Consider the following 24,609-nt stretch of genomic DNA (forward strand, 5'->3'; position numbering starts at 1 on the left):
ATCTGCCGCCCTTACCCGGTCTGGCCTACATGTGACTCCAGACCCACAGCAATGTGGTTGACTCTTAACTGCCCTCTGAAATGGCCGAGCAAGCCACACAGTTACACCAAACCGCTACAACACGGTCAGCACTGTGGGAGTACCTACACCTCAAGGGCTACAGTGGCTCACCACCACCTTCGAGGGCAATTAGGGATGGGCAATAAATGCCGGCCATGCCAGCGATGCTCACATCCCGTGAATGAATTAAAACCCCGAATGCGCCAGTCAGCGAGGGGGGGTGGGGGGGGGTTTGCGTCTGGGAAATTCTGCTCAACATAAAATGTTGACTCTTGGAAACGACACACCTTCACTTTTTGGATAACCAGATGTAGCAAGGTTAGATGCAGATCAAGACTCCCTTCAGCGAGCTTAACTTTTGAAGGGTACAGAGTTAGATTCTTGGTGCTTCGAATGGTTCATTCATCTACCTGACTATCTGTTGTAACTCTATGGGTATATTCTCTGGAAACTGAATAAAAGCTAGAACCACAGTTTTGAGCATTTGAATTCAGTTTTTTTTTAAATCTGGAAATAGAATGCTACCATCAGTAAAAGTGATCGTAAAGCTGTTGGATTGTCCCTAGATCTCAATTGGTCCACCTAATGGCCCAGAAATTCGGGTCGGGAGCTTCCCGCGGGTGCAAGCCCCCGACCTGCACTTACCTAGCGCGCCGGCCGTTGAGCTGCGGGCCCGCGTGGGATTCCGATCCTGGGCCTGCTCCAACTGCCGGCGCGCAGTGCTTGCGTATCCCAGGGGCGCAGTTAGTTCGATGCGTCCCCTGGGATCACGTGGGCCATGGAGAGCCAATGGTGGCAGGGAATGCTTCATTCATAAGTTTGACAGGAAGAGCTGTCAAACCTATAAATACTGTAAGCCACAAAACATCACTAAATCTTCAAATACCCAGTGTGTACTCATGCGTTGGGACCCGAATTTCTGGGCCAATAATTATCTATTTGGGAAATAAACCTGCCGTGATAATGAGGGACTTCAATTATCCTAATATAGACTGGGATAGTAACACTGTAAATGGCAGAGAGGGGGAAGAATTTCTGGAGTGTGTTTAGGGGAACTTTCTTGATCAGTTTGTTTCTGGCCCAACGAGGGAGGAGGCATTGCTGGATCTGGTTCTGGGGAATGAGGTGGGTCAAGTGGAGCAAGTGTCAGTAGGTGAACATTTAGGGAACAGTGATCACAGTATCATAAGGTTTAGATATGCTATGGAAAAGCACAGGGAGCAATCTAGAGTAAAAATACTTAATTGGAGGAAGGCCAATTTCAGTGGGTTGAGAATGGATCTGGCCCGGGTAAATTGGAATCAAAAGATTGGCAGGCAAAACTGTAATCGAACAATGGGCTGCCTTTAAAGAGGAGATGGTTCGGGTACAGTCAAGGTACATTCCCATGAGGGGGAAAAGTAGGGCAACTAAAGCCAGAGCTCCCTGGATGACAAAAGAGATAGAGTAAGATGAAGCAGAAAAAGGAGGCGTATGACAGATGTCAGGTTGAGAATACAAGTGAGAACCAAGCTGAATATAGAAGGTTCAGAGGGGAAGTGAAAAAGGAAATAAGAGGGGCAAAGGGAGAGTATGAGAATAGACTGGCAGCCAACATAAAAAGGGAATTCAAAAGTCTTTTATAGGGATATAAACAATAAATGGGTAGCAAGAGGAGGGATGGGGTTGATTAGGAACCAAAGAAGAGACCTATGCAGGGAGGCAGAGGGCATGGCTGAGGTACTAAATGAATACTTTGCCTCTGTCTTCACCAAGGAAGAAGATGCTGCCATAGACAGTGAAGGAGGAGGTAGTGGAGATACTGGATGGGATAAAAATTGAGAGGTGCTAAAAAGGCTGGCTGTACTTAAAGTTCATAGGTCACCAGGACCAGATGGGATGCATCCTAGGGTGCGGAGGGAAGTTAAGGAGGAAATTGCGGAGGCACTGGCCACAATCTTCCAATCCTCCTTCGATACAGGGGTGGTGCTAGAGGACTGGAGAATTGCAAATGTTGCACCCTTTTTTGAACATGGGTGTAAGGACAAAACCAGCAACTACAGGCCAAGTCAGTTAAACCTCGGTAGTGGGGAAGTTTTTAGAAATGATAATCCGGGACAAAATTAACAGTCACTTGGACAAGTGTGGATTATTTAAGGAAAGCCAGCACTGATTTGTTAAAGGCAAAGTGTGTTTAACTAACTTGATTTGAGTTTTTTGATGAGGTAACAGAGAGGGTCGATGAGGACAATGCGGCTGACGTGGTGTACACGGACTTCCAAAAGGTGTTTGATAAAGTGCCACATAATAGGCTTGCCAGTAAAGTTGAAGCCCATGGAATAAAAGGGACAGTGACAGCATGGATACAAAATTAGTTAAGTGACAGGAAACAGAGAGTAGTGGTGAACGGTTGTTTCTCAGACTGGAGAAAAGTACACAATGGTGTTCCCCAGGGGTCAGTACTAGGACCACTGCTTTTCTAGATATATATTAATGACTCGGACTTGTGTGTACAGGGCACAAGTTCAAAATTTGCAGATGACACAAAACTTGGAAGTATAGTGAACAGTGAGGAGGATAGTGATAGACTTCAGGAGGACATAGACTGGCTGGTGGAATGGGCGGACACGTGGCAGATGAAATTCACTGCAGAAGAGTGCAGTGATACATTTTGGTAGGAAGAACAAGGAGAGGCAATATAAATTAAAGGGTACAATTCTAAAGGGGGTGCATGAACAGACAGACCTGTGGGTATATATGCACAAATCGTTAAAGGTAGCAGGGCAGGTCGAGAAAGCCGTTAAAAAGCATACGGGATCCTGGGCTTCATAAATAGAGGTATAGAGTACAAAAGCAAGGGAGCTATGATGAACCTTTATAAAACGCTGGTTCGGCCTCAGCTGGAGTATTGTGTCCGCACTTTAGGAAGGATGTGAAGGCCTTCGAGTGAGTGCAGAAAAATGGTTCCAGGGATGAGGGACTTCAGTTACGTGGATAGACTGGAGAAGCTGGGGTTGTTCTTCTTGGAGCAGAGAAGGTTGAGAGGAGATTTGATAGAGGTGTTCAAAATCATGAGGACTCTAGACAGAGTAGATAGAGAGAAACTGTTCCCATTGGCGAAAGGGTCGTGACCCAGAGGACACAGATTTAAGGTGATTGGCAAAAGAACCAAAGGCGACATGATAAAAAAAATTTACGCAGCGAGTGGTTAAGATCTGGAATGCACTGCCTGAAAGGGTGGTGGAGGCAGACTCAATCGTGGCTTTCAAAAGGGAATTGGATAAGTACTTGAAGGAAAAAAATTTGCAGGGGGCTACGGGGAAAGGGCGGAGGAGTGGGACTAGCTGAAGAGCCGGCACGGGCTCAACAGGCCGAATGGCCTCCTTCTGTGCTGTAACCATTCTATGATTCCGGAACACCTGGTCCACCATCCTGCACTGCACCCCCCTACCCCCGTACCATCCCTCACCCCTTCCTACATGTGACTCCAGTCCGACACCAACCTGGTTGACTTAACCATCCTCTGAAGTGACCCAACCAATCACTCGGACCCCAAACGGTGCTGCCTGTATCCTAACTCACACCAAATTCCACTCACCCAGCACCCCTGCCCTTCATTGCCTCGCAGTCCCCCCCCCCACCCAACACCTCCAGATTTAAAATTGGCATCCTCCTGTTCGAATCCATTCATAGTTTCACCACTCATCTCGAACCGCCTCCATAGAAACATAGAAGATAGGAGCAGGAGTAGGCCATTCGGCCCCTCCAGCCTGTTCCGCCATTTAATGAGATCATGGCTGATCATCCAAATTCAGTACCCTGTCCCTGCCTTCTCCCCATATCCCTTTAGCCTTAAGAAATATATCCAACTCCTTCTTGAATATATTTAATAAATTGGCCTCAACTGCCTTCTGTGGTAGAGAATTCCACAGGTTCACCACTCTCTGGGTGAAGAAATTCCTCCTCATCTCTGTCCTAAATGGCTTACCCCTTATCCTTAGACTGTGACCCCTGGTTCTGGACTCCCCCGCCATCAGGAACAGCCTTCCTGCATCTAGTCTGTCTAGTCCTGTTAGAATTTTTTAAGTTTCAATGAGGTCCCCTCTCATTCTTCTAAACTCCAGCGAGTACAAGCCCTACAAGCCTCCCTGAAAATTCTCTCAAAACTCTGACTCCTTGAACTTCCCCCACACTCTTCACCTCACCAGTCTTCAGACGACAAGGCGCAAAGCTGGGAATTCCCACCCTAAACCTTCCGCCTCTCTCCCCTTCTTTAAGATGCTCTTTAAAATGTACCCCTTTCACTAAACTCCAATCACCCCTCCTAATATGGTCTGGAGGTCAATTTATTGTCTGATTGCACGCCCGTGAAGCACCTTGGGTTGTTTTTTGTCCTACATTACAGGCACTCTATAAAACGGAAGTTGTTGTCTGCTTTTGTCCAACCGTTCCTCATAATGGCCCAGAAATTCGGGTCGGGGGCTTCCCTCGGGTGCAAGCCCCCGACCTGCACTTACCTAGCGCGCCGGCCGTTGAGCTGTGGGCCCACGTGGGATTCCGATCCTGCGCCTGCTCCAACTGCCGGCGCGCAGTGCTTGCGTATCCCAGGGGCGCAGTTAGTTCGATGCGTCCCCTGGGATCACGTGGGCCATGGAGAGCCAATGGTAGCAGGGAATGCTTCATTCATAAGTGTGACAAGCGCTGTCAAACCTATAAGCCCCAAAACATCACTAAAACTTCAAATAAATTTTTAAAAATCACATTTTTAAAATAAACTATAAATTACATGAAATAACTATTTTAAACAATAATTTAAATTTTTGAAAAAATTAATTACATCTTCTAACAGGGCTAAAAATAAACTTACCTTTCTTTAAAGTATTTAAAAATAATAAACCTGTGGAAAAATGTTTAAATTTTAATTAATTCACCACTTACCTTGTAAAAAGCAGGCCTTGCGACTGCTTTTTACATGTGTAACTTCTGGAGACTTACCTTCCCGGGAAAACCTGCAAAAAAAACCGTAAGTTCGATGCGCACGCGCTGCCTCTCCCGTGCACGCGTTCGACTTCTGAACCCCTTCTTTCAGGGGAACGGAAGTGCCGGTTTCCCGCGCATGCGCAGTGCATGCACGAAACTGGCACTTCCATTGGGCTTACGGGTGAGTACCCCGTGCGGACTCACCCGTGGAGACCCGAATTTCTGGGCCATTGTGTATTTTTTTTTTTAAATAGCGTCAAGTGAAAAGGTGCAGTGCAACAGGATAGGTCTGTTGGCAAGGTTGAGATAAGCAAATAACAAAGATGTTACAATCAATGGGTGGAGACCAGTTTGGACACAGCTACCATACAGCGAGAGGGGGAGGAGAGGGCAAAAATGTAAATCACCATCTGCCTAGCCCAATAGTTAGTAGTAGCAAGTAAGGAAGGGGAACGTGGCAAGAAGCAAGGTGGTGGTCCCTGTGCTCGCCGCAGATTCGCACTGCATTTGGACATTACACAGACTGGTGACTCAAGAGTAGACGGCGACAAGCTTTCCCCAATACCTTCACGGTATTCACTCTCAAATCGTCCGAAAGTCCGCCACATGGATCCAGTCCCGTACTAAGCCCATCATCTCCACACCGACCGTCAGTGTGGATATTAAATTCAAGCATCTACAATCAACCAATCCCAGGCCTTACCGAACCCCACTGGTGACCCAGAAAGCTGTGGAAGCTACATCATTAAATACATTTAAAACAGAAAGACAGTTTCCTAGAAGTAACGTTACGGGGAGCGGGCAGGAAATTGGACATGAGTCTAGGTTCGGATCGGTCATGGCCCTGTGGGTAGCGGAGCAGGCCCAGGGGCCGTGTAGCCTGGTCCTGCTCCTACTTCGTGTGTTTTAATTCTGTGTTAGATTTCAGGAGATGGTTCTATTCACAGGGATTAGTGGAGACCTCGGGAACAGGCTGCCAGCTAGGTGTCCTTCAAGAGTAAATTGGGCCTGTTCCTGGCTGGGGTGGAGATCGCCTTTACAGAAGGTAAGTACTGCAGGAAATACAGGGACAGAGTGATCTCCTGGACGAGTTTCGATCGCCTAGATAGGTCGGAGAGGAATTTCCCAGATTTTTTTCTCCCAAATTGGCCATTGGGTTTTTTATCTGGTTTTTCGCCTCTCCCGGGAGATCACATGGGTTCGGGTGGGATGGAGGGTGACAGTAGATTTGAGGTTAGGATCAGATCAGCCATGATCTTATTGAATGGCGGAGCAGGCTCGAGGGGCCGATTGGCCTACTCCTGCTCCTATTTCTTATGTTCCTCCAGCACCCCACAGTCCTGGGGCTCTGGTCATCGTCCATTCACTCTCCCTGCCCTTACTCCATTCTAAACCCCTCTACCTTTACAGGCCTTCTCTGAACCAAGCGGTTTGACCAAGCACTTGCTCACCCCTTCTAGTCTTCCTTTTATGGCTAGTGACCGTTTCCTTATCCATTTCCATTTGTGAAACGCCATGTGATTTTTATTTTACCTTTAGGGCAGTACATAACTGCAAGTGGTCATTGCATCATAGAAACGTGGAAGATAGGAGCAGGAGTAGGCCATTCGGCCCCTCGAGCCTGCTCTGCCATTCAATGAGATCATGGCTGATCATCCAAATTCAGTACCCTGTCCCTGCTTTCTCCCCATATCCCTTTAGCCTTAAGAAATATATCTAACTCCGTCTTGAATATATTTAATGAATTGGCCTCTACTGCCTTCTGTGGTAGAGAATTCCACAGGTTCACCACTCTCTGGGTGAAGAAATTCCCCCTCATCTCTGTCCTAAATGGCTTACCCCTTATCCTTAGACTGTGACCCCTGGTTCTGGACTCCCCGACCATCGGGAACATCCTTCCTGCATCTAGTTTGTCCAGTCCTGTTAGAATTTTATAAGTTTCGATCAGATCCCCTCTCATTCTTCTAAACTCCAGCGAGTACAAGCCCAATCGACCCAATCTCTCCTCATAAGTCATTCCTGCCATCCCAGGTATCAGCCTGGTGAATCTTCGCTGCACTCCCTCCATGGCAAGAACATCCTTCCTCAGAAAAGGCAGACATTGAAGGCTGCAACATTGCGCACACGTTTCCCACAGCGCCCCATTGTGCTATAAAGTGAACGTAACGTGCAGGAATTGTTAAAGCTCATGGCCAAAGTCATGATCAAAACCTCTTTCAGCATTACAAATCAATGCAGCTAATTAAAACCCAGTTTTTAAAGAGGTGGGGGCAGGGAGGGGGGGGTAACTGAAGAGATGTAGAATATTCAATGGCTGTATGTAGTTTGAGGAACTTCTTCACTCAGAGGGTTGTGAATCATTGGAATTCTCTACCCCAAAGGGCTGTGGATGCCGAGTCGTTGAGTTTATTTAAGGCGGAGTTAGCTAGATTTATGGACCCAGGGGAATCAAGGGACATGGAGATCGAGTGGGAAAGTGGAGTTGACGTGGAAAATCAGCCATGATCTTATTGAAAGAAAGACTTGCATTTATATAGTGCCTTTCACGGCCACTGGACGTCTCAAAGCACTTCACAGCTAATGAAGTACTTTTGAAGTGAAGTCACTGTTGTAATGTGGGAAACGCAGCAGCCAATTTGTGCACAGGAAGCTCCCACAAACAGTAATGTGATAATGACCAGATAATCTATTTTTGTAGGATTGGTTGAGGGATAAATATCGGCCCCAGGACACCGGGGATAACTCCCCTGCTCTTCTTCAAAATAGTGCCATGGGATCCTTTACATCCACCTGAGAGAGCAGACGGGGCCTCGTTTTAACAACTCATCCGAAAGATGGCACCTCCAACAGTGCAGCACTCCCTCAGCACTGCACTGGGGGTGTCAGCCTAGATTTGTGTGTTGGAGTGGGACTTGAACCATTAACCTTCGGACTCAGAGGCGAGTGTGCTACCCACTGAGCCACAGCTGGCACAACTGAATGGCAGAGCAGGCTCGAGGGGCCAAATGGTCGACTCCTGCTCCTAGTTCTTATGAGGGAAGTCGGGGGGGGGGGGGGGGGGGGGGGAGGGGTAGGAGGGAAAAGGATGTAAAATTCACGCTAGGAACAAGAAACATTCCACACACCGTCCAACGCTCGAGAAATGTTCAAGCAACAGGACTAGCTGAACCCAGCAGGTTGTCCACAGCTCGGAGCTTCCCTTCAACCCCACATCTTTAACAAGCTCAAAGCAATCGGTGCTGTGGCTCAAGGCACAAGCACGCAACTGGCTTAACATAGCTTCATACAAATCAAAAAGGCAAATTTATGGTGAGTGCGATGTGTTGAGAGCAGATCTAGAGATTGCAGGAACAATGGGGCGCGAATGAATGGAAAAGAAAAACAAGCACACAATAGAAAAAAGGTGGCAGCAATAGAATCCACACGAAAAAATATTGAGCCCTGAATTATGCCAGCAGCTAGAAACTGGCTGTTCATCATCATCTTATTCAGTGTCAGCCGTGGCTCAGTGGGCAGCACCCTCGCCTCGGAGTCAGAAGGCTGTGGGTTGAAGTCCCACTCCAGAGACTTGCGCACATAAAATCGCTGACACTCCCAGTGCAGTGCTGAGGGAGTGCTGCACTGTCGGAGGTACCGTCTTTCGGATGAGACGTTAAACCGAGGCCCCGTCCGCTCTCAGGTGGATGTAAAAGATCCCATGGCACTATTTCGAAGAAGAGCAGGGGAGTTATCCCCGGTGTGCTGGGCCAATATTTATCCCTCAAATCAACATCACTAAAAACAGATGATCTGATCATTTTCGCATTGCTGTTTGTGGGAGCTTGCTGTGCGCAAATTAGCTGCCGTGTTTCCCACATTACGACAGTGACTACACTTCAAAAGTGCTTAATTGGCTGTAAAGCGCTTTGAGACGTCCGCTGGTCGTGAAAGGCGCTGTATAAATGCAAGGCTTTCTTTCTTCACGAAGATAGGCTCAGAAATGGCTGGTGTGGGAAATGAACAAACCGGTCGGTGCAATAGGAGGCGCTGAGAGGTGGCAGCCGAGACACATTGCTGGGCAGTGTGGAGCGAGCATTACTCTGCATCCAACTATGCCACATCTCACTTGGGAATGCTTGATGCGGACACGGGACTTCTGAAATTCCCCGTTAACCTCCTTCACTTTAAGGACATCATTTTCAAATGCTAGTCTGGGGGGTGAACGTTGGCAGATTATTCAACCCTGATTATTGCCCCTTCGTACCCCAGGGGAGCCGCGACCAACTGTTGCACTCCCACCACCAGGAAGCAAAGAGTTGGAATAAATGGGTCTTTTTCAGAGTGGCAGGCAGTGACTAGTGGGGTACCGCAGGGATCGCTCCTTGGACCCCAGCTATTCACAATATATATTAATGATCTAGACGAGGGAACGAGATGTAATATCTCCAAGTTTGCAGATGACACAAAGCTGGGTGGGCGTGTGTGCTGTGAGGAGGATGCCGAGAAACTCCAGGATGATTTGGACAGGTTGGGTGATTATACTGCATCTGCCATATGTAGATAAATGCAAGGTTATCCACTTTGGTGGCAAAAACAGGAAGGCAGATTATTATCCGAATGCACTTCCCCTTCTCCCAATCTATTGCCAAAGAGACCTGGGTGTCCTTGTGCACCAGTCGCTGAAGGTAAGCATGCAGGTGCAGCAGGCAGTTAAGAAGGCAAATGGTATGTTGGCCTTCGTAGCGAGAGGGGTTGAGTACAGGAACAAGGATGTCTTGCTGCAGTTGTACAGGGCCTTGGTGAGACCACATCTGGAGTATTGTGTGCAGTTTTGGTCACCTTATCTGAGGAAGGATGTTCTTGCCATGGAGGGAGTGCAGCGAAGATTCACCAGACTGATGCCTGGGATGGCAGGAATGACGTATGAGGAGAGATTGGGTCGATTGGGCTTATACTCACTGGAGTTTAGAAGAATGAGAGGGGATCTCATTGAAACTTATAAAATTTTAAAAGGACTAGACAGACTAGATGCGGGAAGGATGTTCCCGATGGTCGGGGAGTCCAGAACCAGGGGTCACAGTCTAAGGATAAGGGGTAAGCCATTTAGGACAGAAATGAGGAGGAATTTCTTCACCCAGAGAGTGGTGAACCTGTGGAATTCTCTACCACAGAAGGCAGTAGAGGCCAATTCATTAAATATATTCAAGAAGGAGTTAGATATATTTCTTAAGGCTAAAGGGATCAAGGGATATGGGGAGAAGGCAGGGACAGGGTACTGAATTTGAATGATCAGCCATGATCTCATTGAATGGCGGAGCAGGCTCAAGGGGCCGAATGGCCTACTCCTGCTCCTATCTTCTATGTTTCTATGTAAAGCGCTTCAGCTATAAAGTGCTTTAGTAACACCGGAGGTCAAGAAAGGCACTATACAAATGCAAGTTCTTTCTTTCTATGTGCCTGCCACACTACATATTTAGCAATATAGAGAGTTTCTGAACCAACTGCTCAAAGATACAGCCCACCAGCCCCTCAAGGCACCAGCAGTCGTCAATAAACGAAGCTTTGCCAGCATTGCAAATTGAATTTTGAGGGGGTGACTAGGTGTGTGGATGAAGGTAGTGCAGTTGATGTAGTCTACATGGACTTCAGTAAGGCTTTTGACAAAGTCCCGCATGGGAGTCTGGTCAAGAAGGTAAGAGCCCATGGGATCCAGGGCAATTTGGCACATTGGATCCAAAATTGGCTTAGTGGCAGGAGGCAGAGGGTGATGGTCGAAGGTTGTTTTTGTGACTGGAAGCCTGTGTCCAGTGGTGTACCGCAGGGATCGGTGCTGAGTCCCTTGCTGTTTGTAGTGTACATTAATGATTTAGATATGAATGTAGGAGGTATGATCAGTAAGTTTGCAAATGACACAAAAATTGTTGGAGTGGTAAATAGCGAGGAGGGAAGCCTCAGGCTACAGAGCGATATAGACGGGTTGGTCAGATGGGCAGAACAGTGGCAAATGGAATTTAACTCTGAAAAGTGTGAGGTGATGCATTTTGGGAGGACTAACAAGGCAAGGGAATACACAATGAATGGTAGGACCCTCGGAAGGACAGAGGATCAGAGGGACCTTGGTGTGCATGTACATAGATCCCTGAAGGCAGCAGAACAGGTAGATAAGGTGCTTAAGGCGGCATATGGGATACTTGCCTTCATTAGCCGAGACATAGAATATAAGAGCAGGGAGGTTATGATGGAGCTGTACAAAATGCTAGTTAGGCCACAGCTGGAATACTGTGTGCAGTTTTGGTCGCCACACTATAGGAGGGATGTGATTGCATTGGAGAGGGTGCAGAGGTGCTGGGGTTGTTTTTCTTAGAGCAGAGAAGGCCGAGGGCAGACCTGATTGAGGTGTACAAAATTATGAGGGGCATAGATAGGGTAGATAGAAATGAACTCTTCCCCTTAGTAGAGGGGTCAATAACCAGGGGGCACAGTTTCAAGGTAAGGGGCAGGAGGTTTAGAGGGGATTTGAGGGAAAACTTTTTCACCCAGAGGGAGGTTGGAATCTGGAACTCACTGCCTGAAAGGGTGGTAGAGGCAGGAACCCTCACAACATTCAAGAAGCATTTAGATGAGCACTTGAAACGCCATAGCATACAAGGCTACGGACCAAGTGCTGGAAAATGGGATTAGAATAGACAGGGCTTGATGGCCGGCGCGGACATGGTGGGCCGAAGGATCTCTTTCTGTGCTGTATAACTATGACTATCGCCTTGAACAAAAATGCAAGCATCTGTTTTTCTAAGATTTAACCTTCAGAAATCATCTGCCTGCTGAATGAATAAAGGAGAAAGATGCTTGCCTCCAGATTGAAGGGGAGATACTCGGAAGAGAATTCGCTCGTCAACTCCTGAAAGGACTCCTCGTCTCTGTGGAAATGGAGCTGTCGCCTCGGCGTGGCCGGGCTGCTCACCGCCGATCTTGCCCCGTTCCAGACGCGGATTGGGATCTTGCTGCTCGGCAGGGTGTGGACTGGCCGATACACGATGCCCCTGAGCCATTGCATCACGGCAGCCAGTGACTGGTCCAGGGTCGAAGAGTCATCGAACGCTTGATCCTCAACCTCTTTCTCAGAGCCTGGGACCGTCCCGAGCGAAGAGACCGACAGCGAGCGGGAGCTGGGTCGCGAGCTTGCCGTGTACAGCGACTGCACGGAGCTGCTGCTGGAGGCCCTCCGCTCCGGGGTCCGAAGCCAGTCGAGGGGCATGCTCTGCGACTTGTCCCTTGAAAGCTGAAAGAGGTCCCCTTTGGACAGCGCCCTGGCCAAGCGACGCGGGATCTTGCACACAGACTCGTAGTTGGAGTCCGAGACGCGCATGGCATTGCATCCGAAGCAATTCCTGTTCTGGCAGAGGCAAGTGTTCAGATCGCTCCCGCTGTGCTCCGACCAGCACTCGAACTCCGACATGACCAGATCATCCTGCAGCAGCGCGCTATACTGGCCGTGAGGGAGGTCAACAATGTCCACCGTGGAGTCCTGGCCTTTGGCCGACGGGTGGTGCTGCCCATGGAGGTAGCACAGGCACTGAGCCAGCCTGTCCTTGTCCGTCAGAAGGCGTTGGATCTTCTCGATGGAGAGGGCCTGGACGCGGGCAATGACGGTGTCGAAACGGTAGACCCTCTCCAGCGCGAAGGCGCACTTGCCGCACAGGAACTCCCCTCGCCCGTCGCGGGTGACCCGCTGCCCCAGAACGTGCGAGAGCACCACCTGCAGGTTGACGGCTGCCCGCGAACTGAAGATCCATCGCCGCTGGTTCCCCTTCAGCTGCGTCGCACAGACGCGGCAAACCTCCTGCATTCTGACAACTCGTCACATTCAACCACGGGCAGTCGGTGGGGAGAATCTCAGCCAAGTCAGTCTAACCTCCAAGGTTCAGTACCCTCGTTAGCCTGAGGTGGGGGGAAAAAAGATCACTTTAGAATCCAAGGAAAGCCACGTGTTAAATAGGTTTCCTTTGAGGAAGGATCCAGGGTTGAAATGTTAGTAGGTCTCAGTCAGCTAGGGTGACAAATTACATCTGCGACTCTTCCCACAGAACCTCATCTCTTCCTACCTTGACTCTATTTTTTCTCCTTGTCCAGGATCTTCCCACCTACATCCGTGACGCTCCCTGCACCATCATCCCTTTTGTCTCTTAATCTGTCCTGCACTTCCATCCAATCAATCACAGACCTTCCCCTTTGTTCTTTCCGCCCCTCTCTCCCTGCCCCTATACCTGCTGAAAAACCTGTTACATCGCCAGCTTTTTCCAGTTCTGACAAAGGCTCATCGACCTGAAACGTCAACTCTCTTTCTCTCTCTCTCTCTCTCTCTCTCTCTACAGATGCTGCCCGACCTGAGCGTTTCCAGCATTTTCTGTTTTTATTTCAGATTTCCAGCATCTGCAGTATTTTGCTTGTGACACAAATTTGGTGGTAAAGTTAGCCTCCGGCCTAAACGGTGTTGAGGAATAATTGGCAAGTGATCCCACTCTTGATTGGTCTGCTTGAGTTGAAACATAGAAGATAGGAGCAGGAGTAGGCCATTCGGCCCCTCGAGCCTGCTCCGCCATTCAATGCGATCATGGCTGATCATCCAAGTTCAGTACCCTGTCCCTGCCTTCTCCCCATACCCCTTGATCCCTTTAGCCTTAAGAAATATATCCAACTCCTTGAATATATTTAATGTATTGGCCTCTACTGCCTTCTGTGGTAGAGAATTCCACAGGTTCACCACTCTCTGGGTGAAGAAATTCCTCCTCATCTCTGTCCTAAATGGCTTACCCCTTATCCTTAGACGGTGACCCCTGGTTCTGGACTCCCCCGGCCATCGGGAACATCCTTCCTGCATCTAGTCTGTCCAGTCCCGTCAGAATTTTAAACGTTTCAATGAGATCCCCTCTCATTCTTCTAAACTCCAGCGAGTACAAGCCCAATCGTCCCAATCTCTCCTTGTACGTCATTCCTGCCATCCCAGGAATCAGCCTGGTGAATCTTCGCTGAACTCCTTCCATGGCAAGAACATCCTTCCTCAGATAAGGCGACCAAAACTGCACACAATACTCAAGGTGTGGTCTCACCAAGGCCCTGTACAACTGCAGCAAGACATCCTTGCTCCTGTACTCAACCCCTCTCGCTACGAAGGCCAACATACCATTTGCCTTCTTAACCACTCGACTGCTGGAGTTGACCCCGATCCCTTGCTCCCCCCCCCCCCACCGTGGCAACTTTCCCAGTGGGGGTCAGTGGATAGTGTTGTGGAACTGGAACCTTGGCCAATTTTTCCAACTGTTGGTCCAGGAGTAGAGAACGATTATCACACCCCTAACACCCCAGTGGGGATCATCCAACTCAAAGGCACTTGCATCTTTTACAACCTCAAAAGCGCCTTTAAACCAATGAATTATTTTTTTGAAGTGTGGTTACTGTTGTAATGTGGCAGCCAAATTGCACATGAGGTTCCATCCACAAACAGCACTGGCATAATGATAGCGATGCTGGTTCAGTGTTAAATATGGTTTAACATCTCATCTGAAAGATGGCACCTCTGACTCGTGCAGCACTCCCTCAGCACTGCACTAAAGTGACAGCCGAGATTAAGCACTCAAGTCTCTTGAAATCCATAAGCTCTGATTTAAGAGCAAAGTGTTGCCACCGAGTCATGGCAGACACCCAGAACAGACCAAAGGTAAAAGCGAGGACCACCCCGGGCTGCACAGCTCAGTAACACATACATACACAGCCATTGGCAAGTTCATCAAAGGCACACCCTGACCGAAAACCGCACTGACTGAAAAATCATCCACCAATTTTTGATTATAGCTTTGAGACCTCAACTGAAATCCAGACAATATAGCTCAGAGATTCAGCTCCTGATTTCAAAAGGTGGGTAATAATTAAACCAGAAGGAAGGCCACGCCTGTGCCGTGCCACCCACGTTGGCAGGTAGCATTATACTAGGCTCTGTGCCATCACATTCCATCTTCCACCACAGTGCAGGGACACACCCCAGCTCGACGGTTAGCCGCTGATCCAGTAACATAGCAGCCCAGCTGAGCCACCAACCTTTCATGTCCCGCCCCGCCAAACCAAGAAGCCGGTCTCAGCTTTAGCTGGGAGTCAACATAGAAGATAGGAGCAGGAGTAGGCCATTCGGCCCCTCGAGCCTGCTCCGCCATTCAATGCGATCATGGCTGATCATCCAAACTCAGTACCCTGTCCCTGCTTTCTCCCCATATCCCTTTAGCCTTAAGAAATATATCCAACTCCTTCTTGAATATATTTAATGAATTGGCCTCTACTGCCTTCTGTGGTAGAGAATTCCACAGGTTCACCACTCTCTGGGTGAAGAAATTCCTCCTCATCTCTGTCCTAAATGGCTTACCCCTTATCCTTAGACTGTGACCCCTGGTTCTGGACTCCCCCGGCCATCGGGAACATCCTTCCTGCATCTAGTCTGTCCAGTCCTGCCAGAATTTTATAAGTTTCAATGAGATCCCCTCTCATTCTTCTAAACTCCAGCGAGTACAAGCCCAATCGACCCAATCTCTCCTCATACGTCATTCCTGCCATCCCAGGGATCAGGCTGGTGAATCTTCACTGAACTCCTTCCATGGCAAGAACATCCTTCCTCAGATAAGGTGACCAAAACTGCACACAATACCCAAGGTGTGGTCTCACCAAGGCCCTGTACAACTGCAGCAAGACATCCTTGTTCCTGTACTCAACCCCTCTCGCTACGAAGGCCAACATACCATTTGCCTTCTTAACCGCCTGCTGCACCTGCATGCTTACCTTCAGCGACTGGTGCACAAGGACACCTAGGTCTCGTTGCACTTCCCCCTTCTCCCAATCTATTGCCATTCAGATAATAATCTGCCTTCCTGTTTTTGACACCAAAGTGGATAACCTCGCATTTATCCACGTTATATTGCATCTGCCATGCTTCGGCCCAATCACCCAACCTGTCCAAATCATCCTGGAGTTTCTCGGCATCCTCCTCACAGCACACACGCCCACCCAGCTTTGTGTCGTCTGCAAACTTGGAGATATTACATCTAGTTCCCTTGACTCGATCATTAATATATATTGTGAATCAGGAGGATTAAATCAATCACCGGTTCCAGCAGGAGGCCCATCACCAGCTTCCCAGGGCAATTAGGGGTGGGCAATAAATATCAGCTTTGCCAGGGGTTGTGCTTCAACTGTATAAAACACTAGTTAGGCCTCAGCTAGAGTACTGCGTGCAGTTCTGGTCACCACATTACAGGAAAGACGTGATTGCACCAGAGAGGGTACAGAGGAGATTTACAGGGATGTGGCCGGGAGTAGAGAATCTTAGCTATGAGGAAAGACTGGATAGGCTGGGTCTGTTTTCCTTGGAACAGAGGAGGCTGAGGGGAGCCCTTATTGAGGTGTATAAAATTATGAGGGGCCTAGATAAACTGGATAGAAAGGACCTATTTCCCTTAGCAGAGGGGTCAAAAACCAGGGGGCACAGATTTAAAGTAATTGGGGGAAAGTTTAGAGGGGAAATTTCTTCACCCAGAGGGTTGTGGGGGTCTGGAACTCGCTGCCTGAAAGGGTGGTAGAGGCAGGAACCCTCACCACATTTAAAAAGTACTTGGATGTGCACTTGGGATGCTCGAACCTGCAGGGCTACGGACCAAGAGCTGGGAAGTGGGATTAGGCTGGATCGCTCTTTGTTGGCCGGCACGGACATGATGGGCCGAAATGGCCTCCTTCCGTGCTGTAACTTTCTATGATTGTATGAAATGACCGCGTGCCGAGAATGATTTTTTATTTTTTTATTTTTTTAAAGTCAACTAGTAATGTGTTGATTTTCGGACCCGTTGGCATATCACGGGCAGAAGCATCAGGCCGTGTTGAATAAATCCATGTACGTGTCTGAGGGTGCAATGTGGCAGCTCCCGTCTGACTACCTCTGGCACATCCAAGACAATGGGCCTTTGTTATTATATAAATAAAACAGCTCGAGGCAGCAGTGATAGAACAGGCATGTGTTGCACCTTGCAGGGTGCACCTGCCTCTTGCTCATACTACAGGCTGGTCCTGGGGGGAGGTGGGAGACATATTTGTTGCCTGAAGCCATGATTCGCAATATTGATGCCCCAAATCATCACATAGAAACATATAGAAACTAGGAGCAGGAGTAGGCCATTCGGCCCCTCGAGCCTGCTCCGCCATTCAATGCGATCATGGCTGATCATCCAAATTCAGTACCCTGTCCCTGCCTTCTCCCCATATCCCTTGATCCCTTTAGCCTTAAGAAATATATCCAACTCCTTCTTGAATATATTTAATGAATTGGCCTCTACTGCCTTCTGTAGTAGAGAATTCCACAGGTTCACCACTCTCTGGGTGAAGAAATTCCTCCTAATTTCTGCCCTAAATGGCTTACCCCTTATCCTTAGACTGTGACCCCTGGTTCTGGATCACCCGCCAGGAAACCTCTTCCCACCCATCTTATTGATTGGATGGTCGAGATGTTTGACGCCTTCCCCAGGACAGTGAGCACCTAGGAACACCGCATTCTCCCTCAGGAATTAACAGGATTTCCCAGCTTCACAGACCCTGCACGAATCTTACAGCACAGAAGGAGGCCATTTGGTCCGTTGCGTCTGCTCTTTGAAAGATGTCCAATTTCATCCCACACCACACTGTAAGCCCTCACACACCGCCCCCCCCCCCCCCACCCCACAATAACCCTACCAATTAGTCCTCTTCAAGTACGTGTCCAAATGCCTTTTGAAAGTTCCTATGGAATCAGAGCCCCCATGTGCTCAGGTAGTGTGTTCCAGATCATCACAACCCTCTGAAAAAATTCTCCTCTAGTTCTTTTGCCAATTATTTTTAAGTCGGAGCTCTGGTTACTGACCCACCTGCCAGAGGCAACCCTTTCTCCCTACTTGCTCTACTGAGACCCCTCAATTTTGAATTCCTCCATTATGGCCCCCTTTAACCTTCTCTGCTCGGAGGAGAACAATCCCAATCTCTCCACATAACTGAACTCCCTCATCCCTGGTATCATCCCGGTAAATCTGCTCTGTACCCTCTCCAGGGCCTGGCCATCCTTCCTAAAGTGCGGTGCCCAGAATTATACACAGTACTCCAGCTGAGGCCTAACCAGTAATTTCTAAAGGTTTAGCATAACTGCCCTGTTTTCGGATTCAATGGCCCTATTCACAAAGCCAAGTGTCCCATCCGCTTTAACAGCCTAATCAACTTGCCCTGCTCCCTTCAAAGATTGGTAAACATGCACCCCAGGTCCCTCTGCTCTTGCACCCCCTCAAAATAGTATCTTTAGATTATACTACAGGAAACTTTCTGGTATCCGGCACTGACGGGACCGAGCTGGTGCCAGTCGATCAACACTGCCGGAGAAACGAGCGCTATAGTTAAAACATACGGAGCTCAGAGCTCCGTCTGAAGCAACAAACCCTGTTGCTTAGCAACAGCTTCAAAACAGTCGGTGCAGCTTGCAGGCGTCTCTATAGCTAAGCAACAGCTTCAGCTAGACGCTCGCAGAGCCACGACTGGAGAAAAAAAGCAACGAAAAGTAAAAAAAGTTATCTGAACTGACTCCTGAATTTTGCCGGTGAATAGAGCATTCCGGTTATTTAACCTCCGTTTAAACGAAAGTTTCCTGTATCTCACCATGGTGTTTCTTCCAAAGCGCATCACTCGTGCTCATGTGGAGCATAAACACCGGCATGGACCCATTGGGCAAAATAGCCCATTTCTGTGCTGTTAAATTGCATGCGCCATCTGCCTGCCCATTTCACCAGTCTGTCTATGCCCTCCTGAAGTCTGCTACATTCAAGACATGAGCAGTTAGAAGCAGAGACCTAGAATCATAGAATAGTTGCAGCACAGAAGGCGGCTGTTATAAATCTCATCACCATAAAGAAACTACACATGAAGTAACAACAGAAAATGCTGGAAAAACTCAGCAGGCCAGGCAACATCCGTGGAGAGAAATTAGAGTTGACGTTTCGGGTCGAAACCCTTCTTCAAAACTGGAAAGGAAATAAAATAGATCGAAGTCAGGGCTGCGATAGAACAAAAGAAGTAAAAGAGACATTAAGAGGTATTCAAAACCAGACGAGCTGCTAATAGGACAGTGGAGACAAAAGACGACTGAGATTAGGTGTGAAGTGTACTGGCAGGATAAGAGACAGCTGCCATATGGGAGAGAGAAGAGAAAAAAAGGTGGGGGGGGGGAAGGGAAGACCTAAACAAAGGGGTAGGGAAAAAATAAGTAAAAATGTAATGGGGGCCAAGGTTATGATCTGAAATTGTTGAACTCGATATTGAGTCCGGAAGGCTGCAAAGTGCCTAATCAGAAGATGAGGTGCTGTTCGAGAAGTAATGCTGGACGGCCAGCTGGTGGCGCCGTCCAAGGAGTATAAATACTCGGGCGTGGGCCCAGCTTCCCCAGGGGCATTTTGTAAGACAGGAACTAGTGAAGTACAACTAGACCTCCATGTTCTGAAACAAGTTGATTAAAGCCTTGCTTTATACTCAAGCCAAGTGCGCAGTGAGTTTTATTCCGTCAAAGGCCATTTGACCCGTCGAGCCAGTGCCAGCTCTCTAAGAGCACTTCAGCTAGCCCCACTCCCCCGCCTTTTCCCGTAGCCCTGCAAATTTTTTCCCCCCCGCGTCCTGCCATTCCGTTCAATCACTAGCCGCCCAGCTAAAGGCATTTTAGACAAGAGTGTATGATACAGACCCTGTAACCACTGGATAATTATCAACCAGTGTGACATGGTGCCTGTAACTTATAAAAGGAGGAACCATCCTCCCTGAGCTACAGTCTTCTCCCCTCGCCTACATGGAGAGAAACAAGCTGCTCTCAGGCCAGTCAGAGACTAGAGGGCCAGCCCATCCCATTCAGGAGTGCAGGGCACAGTGAACCGACCAAAGTGAACAGAAGCACAAATTGCCCACACTGAGCGAATGCACGAGGGCTGCTGGGCTGCACCTAAACGACACGAACTTGTCAACTTCTCAGTTTAAAGGGCAGCCGTGGCTCCATACTCACTGCGTCTCGACAGGGAGTCAGAGAGGGGGGGGGGGGGGGGGTGACTAAAAATAAACATTTCCTGGCATTTAATCCAACTGTCTACAGGATCTCTGGCACCTGGTGGCTGCCAATTCCCTGGGGAAAAAAAATCAAAACGCCAGTGGATCCTTCACACCAGAGCAAAGGAAAGTGCTAACCCCCTGCCCCACAAAGAGCCCAGGGGTAGGGAGAGGGAAGGCCACCGGAGCCCCTCGGTGTGGTGTCTGGTTACACCGAGCATCGGCAGAGGCATGTACATAGATCCCTGAAGGCAGCAGGACAGGTGGATAAGGTGGTTAAGAAGGCATATGGGATACTTGCCTTCAACTGAACTGGACCAGCCATATAAATACTGTGGCTACAAGAGCAGGCCAGAGGCTGGGAATTCTGCAGCGAGTGTCTCACCTCCTGACTCCCCAAAGCCTTTCCACCATCTACAAGGCACAAGTCAGGAGTGTGATGGAATACTCTCCACTTGCCTGGATGAGTGCAGCTCCAACAACACTCAAGAAGCTCGACACCATGCAGGATAAAGCAGCCTGCTTGATTGGCACTCCATCCACTACCTTCAACATTCACTCCCTCCACCACCGGCGCACTGTGGCTGCAGTGTGTACCATCTACAAGATGCACTGCAGCAACTCGCCAAAGCTCCTTCAACAGCACCTTCCAAACCCGCGACCTCTACCACTTAGAAGGACAAGGGCAGCAGACGCATGGGAACATCACCACCTACAAGTTCCCCTCCAAGCCACACACCATCCTGACTTGGACCTGTATCGCCGTTCCTTCACTGTCGCTGGGCCAAAATCCTGGAACTCCCTTCCTAACAGCATTGTGGGTGTACCTACACCATATGGACTGCAGCGGTTCAAGAAGGTGGCTCACCACCATCTCCTCAAGGGCAATTAGAGATGGGCACTAAATGCAGGCCTAGCCAGCGACGCCCACATCCCATCAATGAATAAAACAAAAAAAAATTAGCCGAGACATAGAATACAAGAGCAGGGAGGTTATGATGGAGCTGTACAAAACGCTAGTTAGGCCACAGTTGGAATACGGTGTGCAGTTCTGGTTGCCGCACTGTAGGAAGGATGTGATTGGAGAGGGTGCAGAGGAGATTCACCAGGATGTTACCTGGGGCTGGAGCGCTTCAGCTATGAAGAGAGACTGGACAGGCTGGGTTGTTTTCCTTAGAGCAGAGAAGGCTGAGGGGGGACCTGATTGAGGTGTACAAAATTATGAGGGGCACAAAATTATGAGGGGCATAGATAGGGTAGATAGAAAGGAACTTTTCCCCTTAGTTGAGGGGTCAATAACCAGGGGGCATAGTTTCAAGGTAAGAGGCAGGAGGTTTAGAGGGGATTTGAGGAAAAACTTTTTCACCCAGAGGGTGGTTGGAATCTGGAACTCACTGCCTGAAAAGGGTGGTGGAGGCAGGAACCCTCACAACATTCAAGAAGCATTTGGATGAACACTTGAAATGCCATAGCATACAAGGCTACGGACCAAGTGCTGGAAAATGGGATTAGAATAGACAGGGCTTGATGGCCGGCGCGGACGCGACGGGCCGAAGGGCCTCTTTCTGTGCTGTATAACTCTATGACGCCTGGAAACGGGTTAGATACTCATTCTCGGTCAAAAAGAAAAGACGACTTGCATTTATATAGCGCCGGACATACCAAAGCACTTTACAGCCAATGAAGTACTTCTGAAGTGGAGTCAATGTTGTAATGTGGAAAATACGGCAGCCAATTTGCACACAGCAAGGTCCCACAATCAGCAATGTGATGATGACCAGATCATCTGATTTTGTTACGTTGGTTGCGGGATAAATATTGGCCCAGGACACCAGGGATAGCTCCTTCAAAATATGGGATCTTTTACATCCACCTGAGAGGGCAGATGGAGCCTCGGTTTAACGTCTCATCCGAAAGACGGCACCTCCGACAGGGCAGCGCTCCCTCAGTACTGCACTGGAGTGTCAGCCTAGATTTACAGTGCTCATGTCTGTGGAATGGGACTTGAACACACAACCTTCTAACTCGGAGGCGAGAGAGTGAGCTACCCACTGATCCACGGCTGACTCACCCTCGGCCAGGGAGCATGGTATAGGAAGAGAGAGAAACCAAACCATGAACCCGTGCGGTGCCAGCCTGTCATCCCTGCACAGTTACGATTGATTAGGCGCCGAACACCTCGAGTCTCTTCACCGGGAGCAAGCGGAAGCCAAGCGCAGGCAGTGCAAGTCAACCCAAGCACCCCACCCACCCGCCCCTTCAACCACCGTCTGCCCCACCTGTGACAGAGACTGTAGGTCCCACATTGGACTCATCAGTCACCTGAGAACTCATTTTTAGTGTGGAAGCAAGTCATCCTCGGTTCCGAGGGACTGCTTAAGAAAAAGGACAATTGATTAGAAACCGCCCGAGATCAAGCTCCGATTTTGTAACGAAAATGGAACACACACACACATATATATACACACACAACATACTATAGGAATTACCTACTGTGCAGGATATCTACCCCGAGGTGTGCCGGGGGAAGGCCCGGAGAATCATCAAAGACACGAGCCACCCCAGCCACAACCTCTTCACCCTGCTCCCGTCCGGTAAGAGATACCGAAGCATACGGTCTCGTACCAGCAGGTTTCGAAACAGCTTCTACCCCCAGGCCATAAGACTCACGAACGAATAATTTATTATTGTTGTTTTATTTATTATTACTGTATTTCTATTAGTATTTTTATCATTGCTATGCCGTATTTATTCCAATGTTGGGAGGACTCGTAAAATATCAACATTTCATTTTGCAGTACACACGTTTGCTGCATATATGACAAATAAAATTGAATTGAATTGAATTGAACATATTCCTGACCAAGGGTGACCATCTCACTGCTTTCTGCGGTGAAGTTCCACTCCAGCAGTCTATAAACTCGTTCGGCTGCAGGTATGACAAAGCAGGAGCTGACGTCTGTGTGTCCCTCCCCAACCCCTGGGGGGGTAGAAATGTCCTCAACCCTGCACACCATCCCCCCCCCCCCTCCTAAAACTTCAGCTGGAGATTGGGATCCCTGTTGGAGGCGATCGTCCAGCCATTCAGCCACGGAAACAAGGGCAGAAGAACCGAAAGTTTCCCCAACTTCCTTTCACACTCAGTCGCACCCATACAACCCCGAACACACCTTAATCTCGGTCCGGTGAAGTTCCACTCTGGCAGTCTGTGAACTCTCGCTCGGTTTTACAAAAGCACCAGAGAATTTAAAAACAAACCCGTTTCAGCTCATTTAACTTTCATGTAGAGACTATTGCCCTCCCCACACACACATATATTTTAATTCACCCTCTCCCCGCAGGCGAAACTGGCCCGGGAATAAATTCACTTCCAACGTGAACTGTTTCTGACGAATTCAAAAGTTCCCAAAACAGACCTGGCCGACTGGAGTTACTTGTGGAAATCGGGTTGGACTCCTCGGGCCGACTCGTTAAATCGTGTTGCAAAAAAAACTACCTCCAAACTGTGTCGCCAGGAACCAGGCCAATCCAAATCCTGCCCTGTACTTTCTGCAATAGACAGCAGAGCCCCAGGGAGCGGGACAGATTCACCTTATACCGTGTTACCTGCCCGGTGAATCACAGATTCAACCACTGACTGATGGAAGGGTATTCCTGCCCAGCACAATGCTTGCTTTTTTTAAATTTTATTTTACAGGGGCAAGTCCATCAATACTACCCCCAAGTCACACGACCCGTTGAATCAAAAAGTTAGATGAGAATTTTTATGTCACCAGGTAGTTATTCACATTCCCCAGTTTTCCACTTGGTACAGTCTGGTCTTGTTTAAACACTGACATTGGCAACAAACAACCGATAGAGGCGTGACTAATCATTTCAGAGCTTGTCACAAGTTAAGGTTGTAACACGAGGCTCCCCAGCAGGCAATGTCTCTGTATTCTTCATTTAGAAAGACACAGGTTAATCAGGGACTGTCAGCATGGATTTGTCAAGGGAAGGTGGTGTCTTGACTAACTTGATTGAATTTTTTGAGGCGGTGACAAGGAGGGTCGATGAGGGTAGTGTGTTTGATGTCGTCTCTATGGATTTTAGCAAGGCTTTTGATAAGGTCCCGCATGGCAGACTGGTCACGAAAAGTAAAAGCCCATGGGACCCAAGGCAAAGTGGCAAGTTAGTTCCAAAATTGACTGAGAGGCAGGAAACAAAGGGTAAAGGTCGAAGTCTGTTTGCGTGACTGGAAGGCTGTATCCAGTGGGGTTCCGCAGGGCTCAGTACTGGGTCCTCTGCTTTTTGTGGTATATATCAATGATTTGGACTTGAATGTAGGAAGTATGATTAAGAAGTTTGCAGATGATACAAAAATTGGCCGTGTGGTTGATAATGAAGAAGAAAGCTGCAGACTGCAGGAAGATATCAATGGACTGGTCAGGTGGGCAGAACAGTGGCAAATGGAATTCAATCTGGAGAAGTGTGAGGTAA

The 24,609-nt window shown here is 48.6% G+C and overlaps 1 protein-coding gene across 2 annotated transcripts in view; it reads right to left on the reverse strand.

The window, feature by feature from the left end:
* The window catches only part of LOC147096461 (uncharacterized), a 61,904-nt gene extending 38,044 nt beyond the window's left edge, over nt 1-23,860 (reverse strand). Inside the window, exons 1-2 of one of the 2 annotated variants that reach the window (XM_085975236.1) lie at nt 23,627-23,860; nt 11,849-12,936 (exon numbers count right to left, since the gene is read on the reverse strand). In XM_085975236.1, the coding sequence (XP_085831362.1) occupies nt 11,849-12,844 (996 nt within the window). In that variant the 5' untranslated portion in view covers nt 12,845-12,936; nt 23,627-23,860. Of the gene's footprint in view, nt 1-11,848; nt 12,937-23,546 lie in introns of both variants that reach the window. The other variant, XM_085975235.1, reaches the window with a different exon arrangement.
* Nucleotides 23,861-24,609: the final 749 nt, after the last annotated feature.

This window comes from Somniosus microcephalus, unplaced genomic scaffold, assembly GCF_052327205.1.
Source record: "Somniosus microcephalus isolate GS21.2 unplaced genomic scaffold, FLI_Smic_1.0 unresolved_chr1, whole genome shotgun sequence".
Classification (NCBI taxonomy): Eukaryota; Metazoa; Chordata; class Chondrichthyes; order Squaliformes; family Somniosidae; genus Somniosus; species Somniosus microcephalus.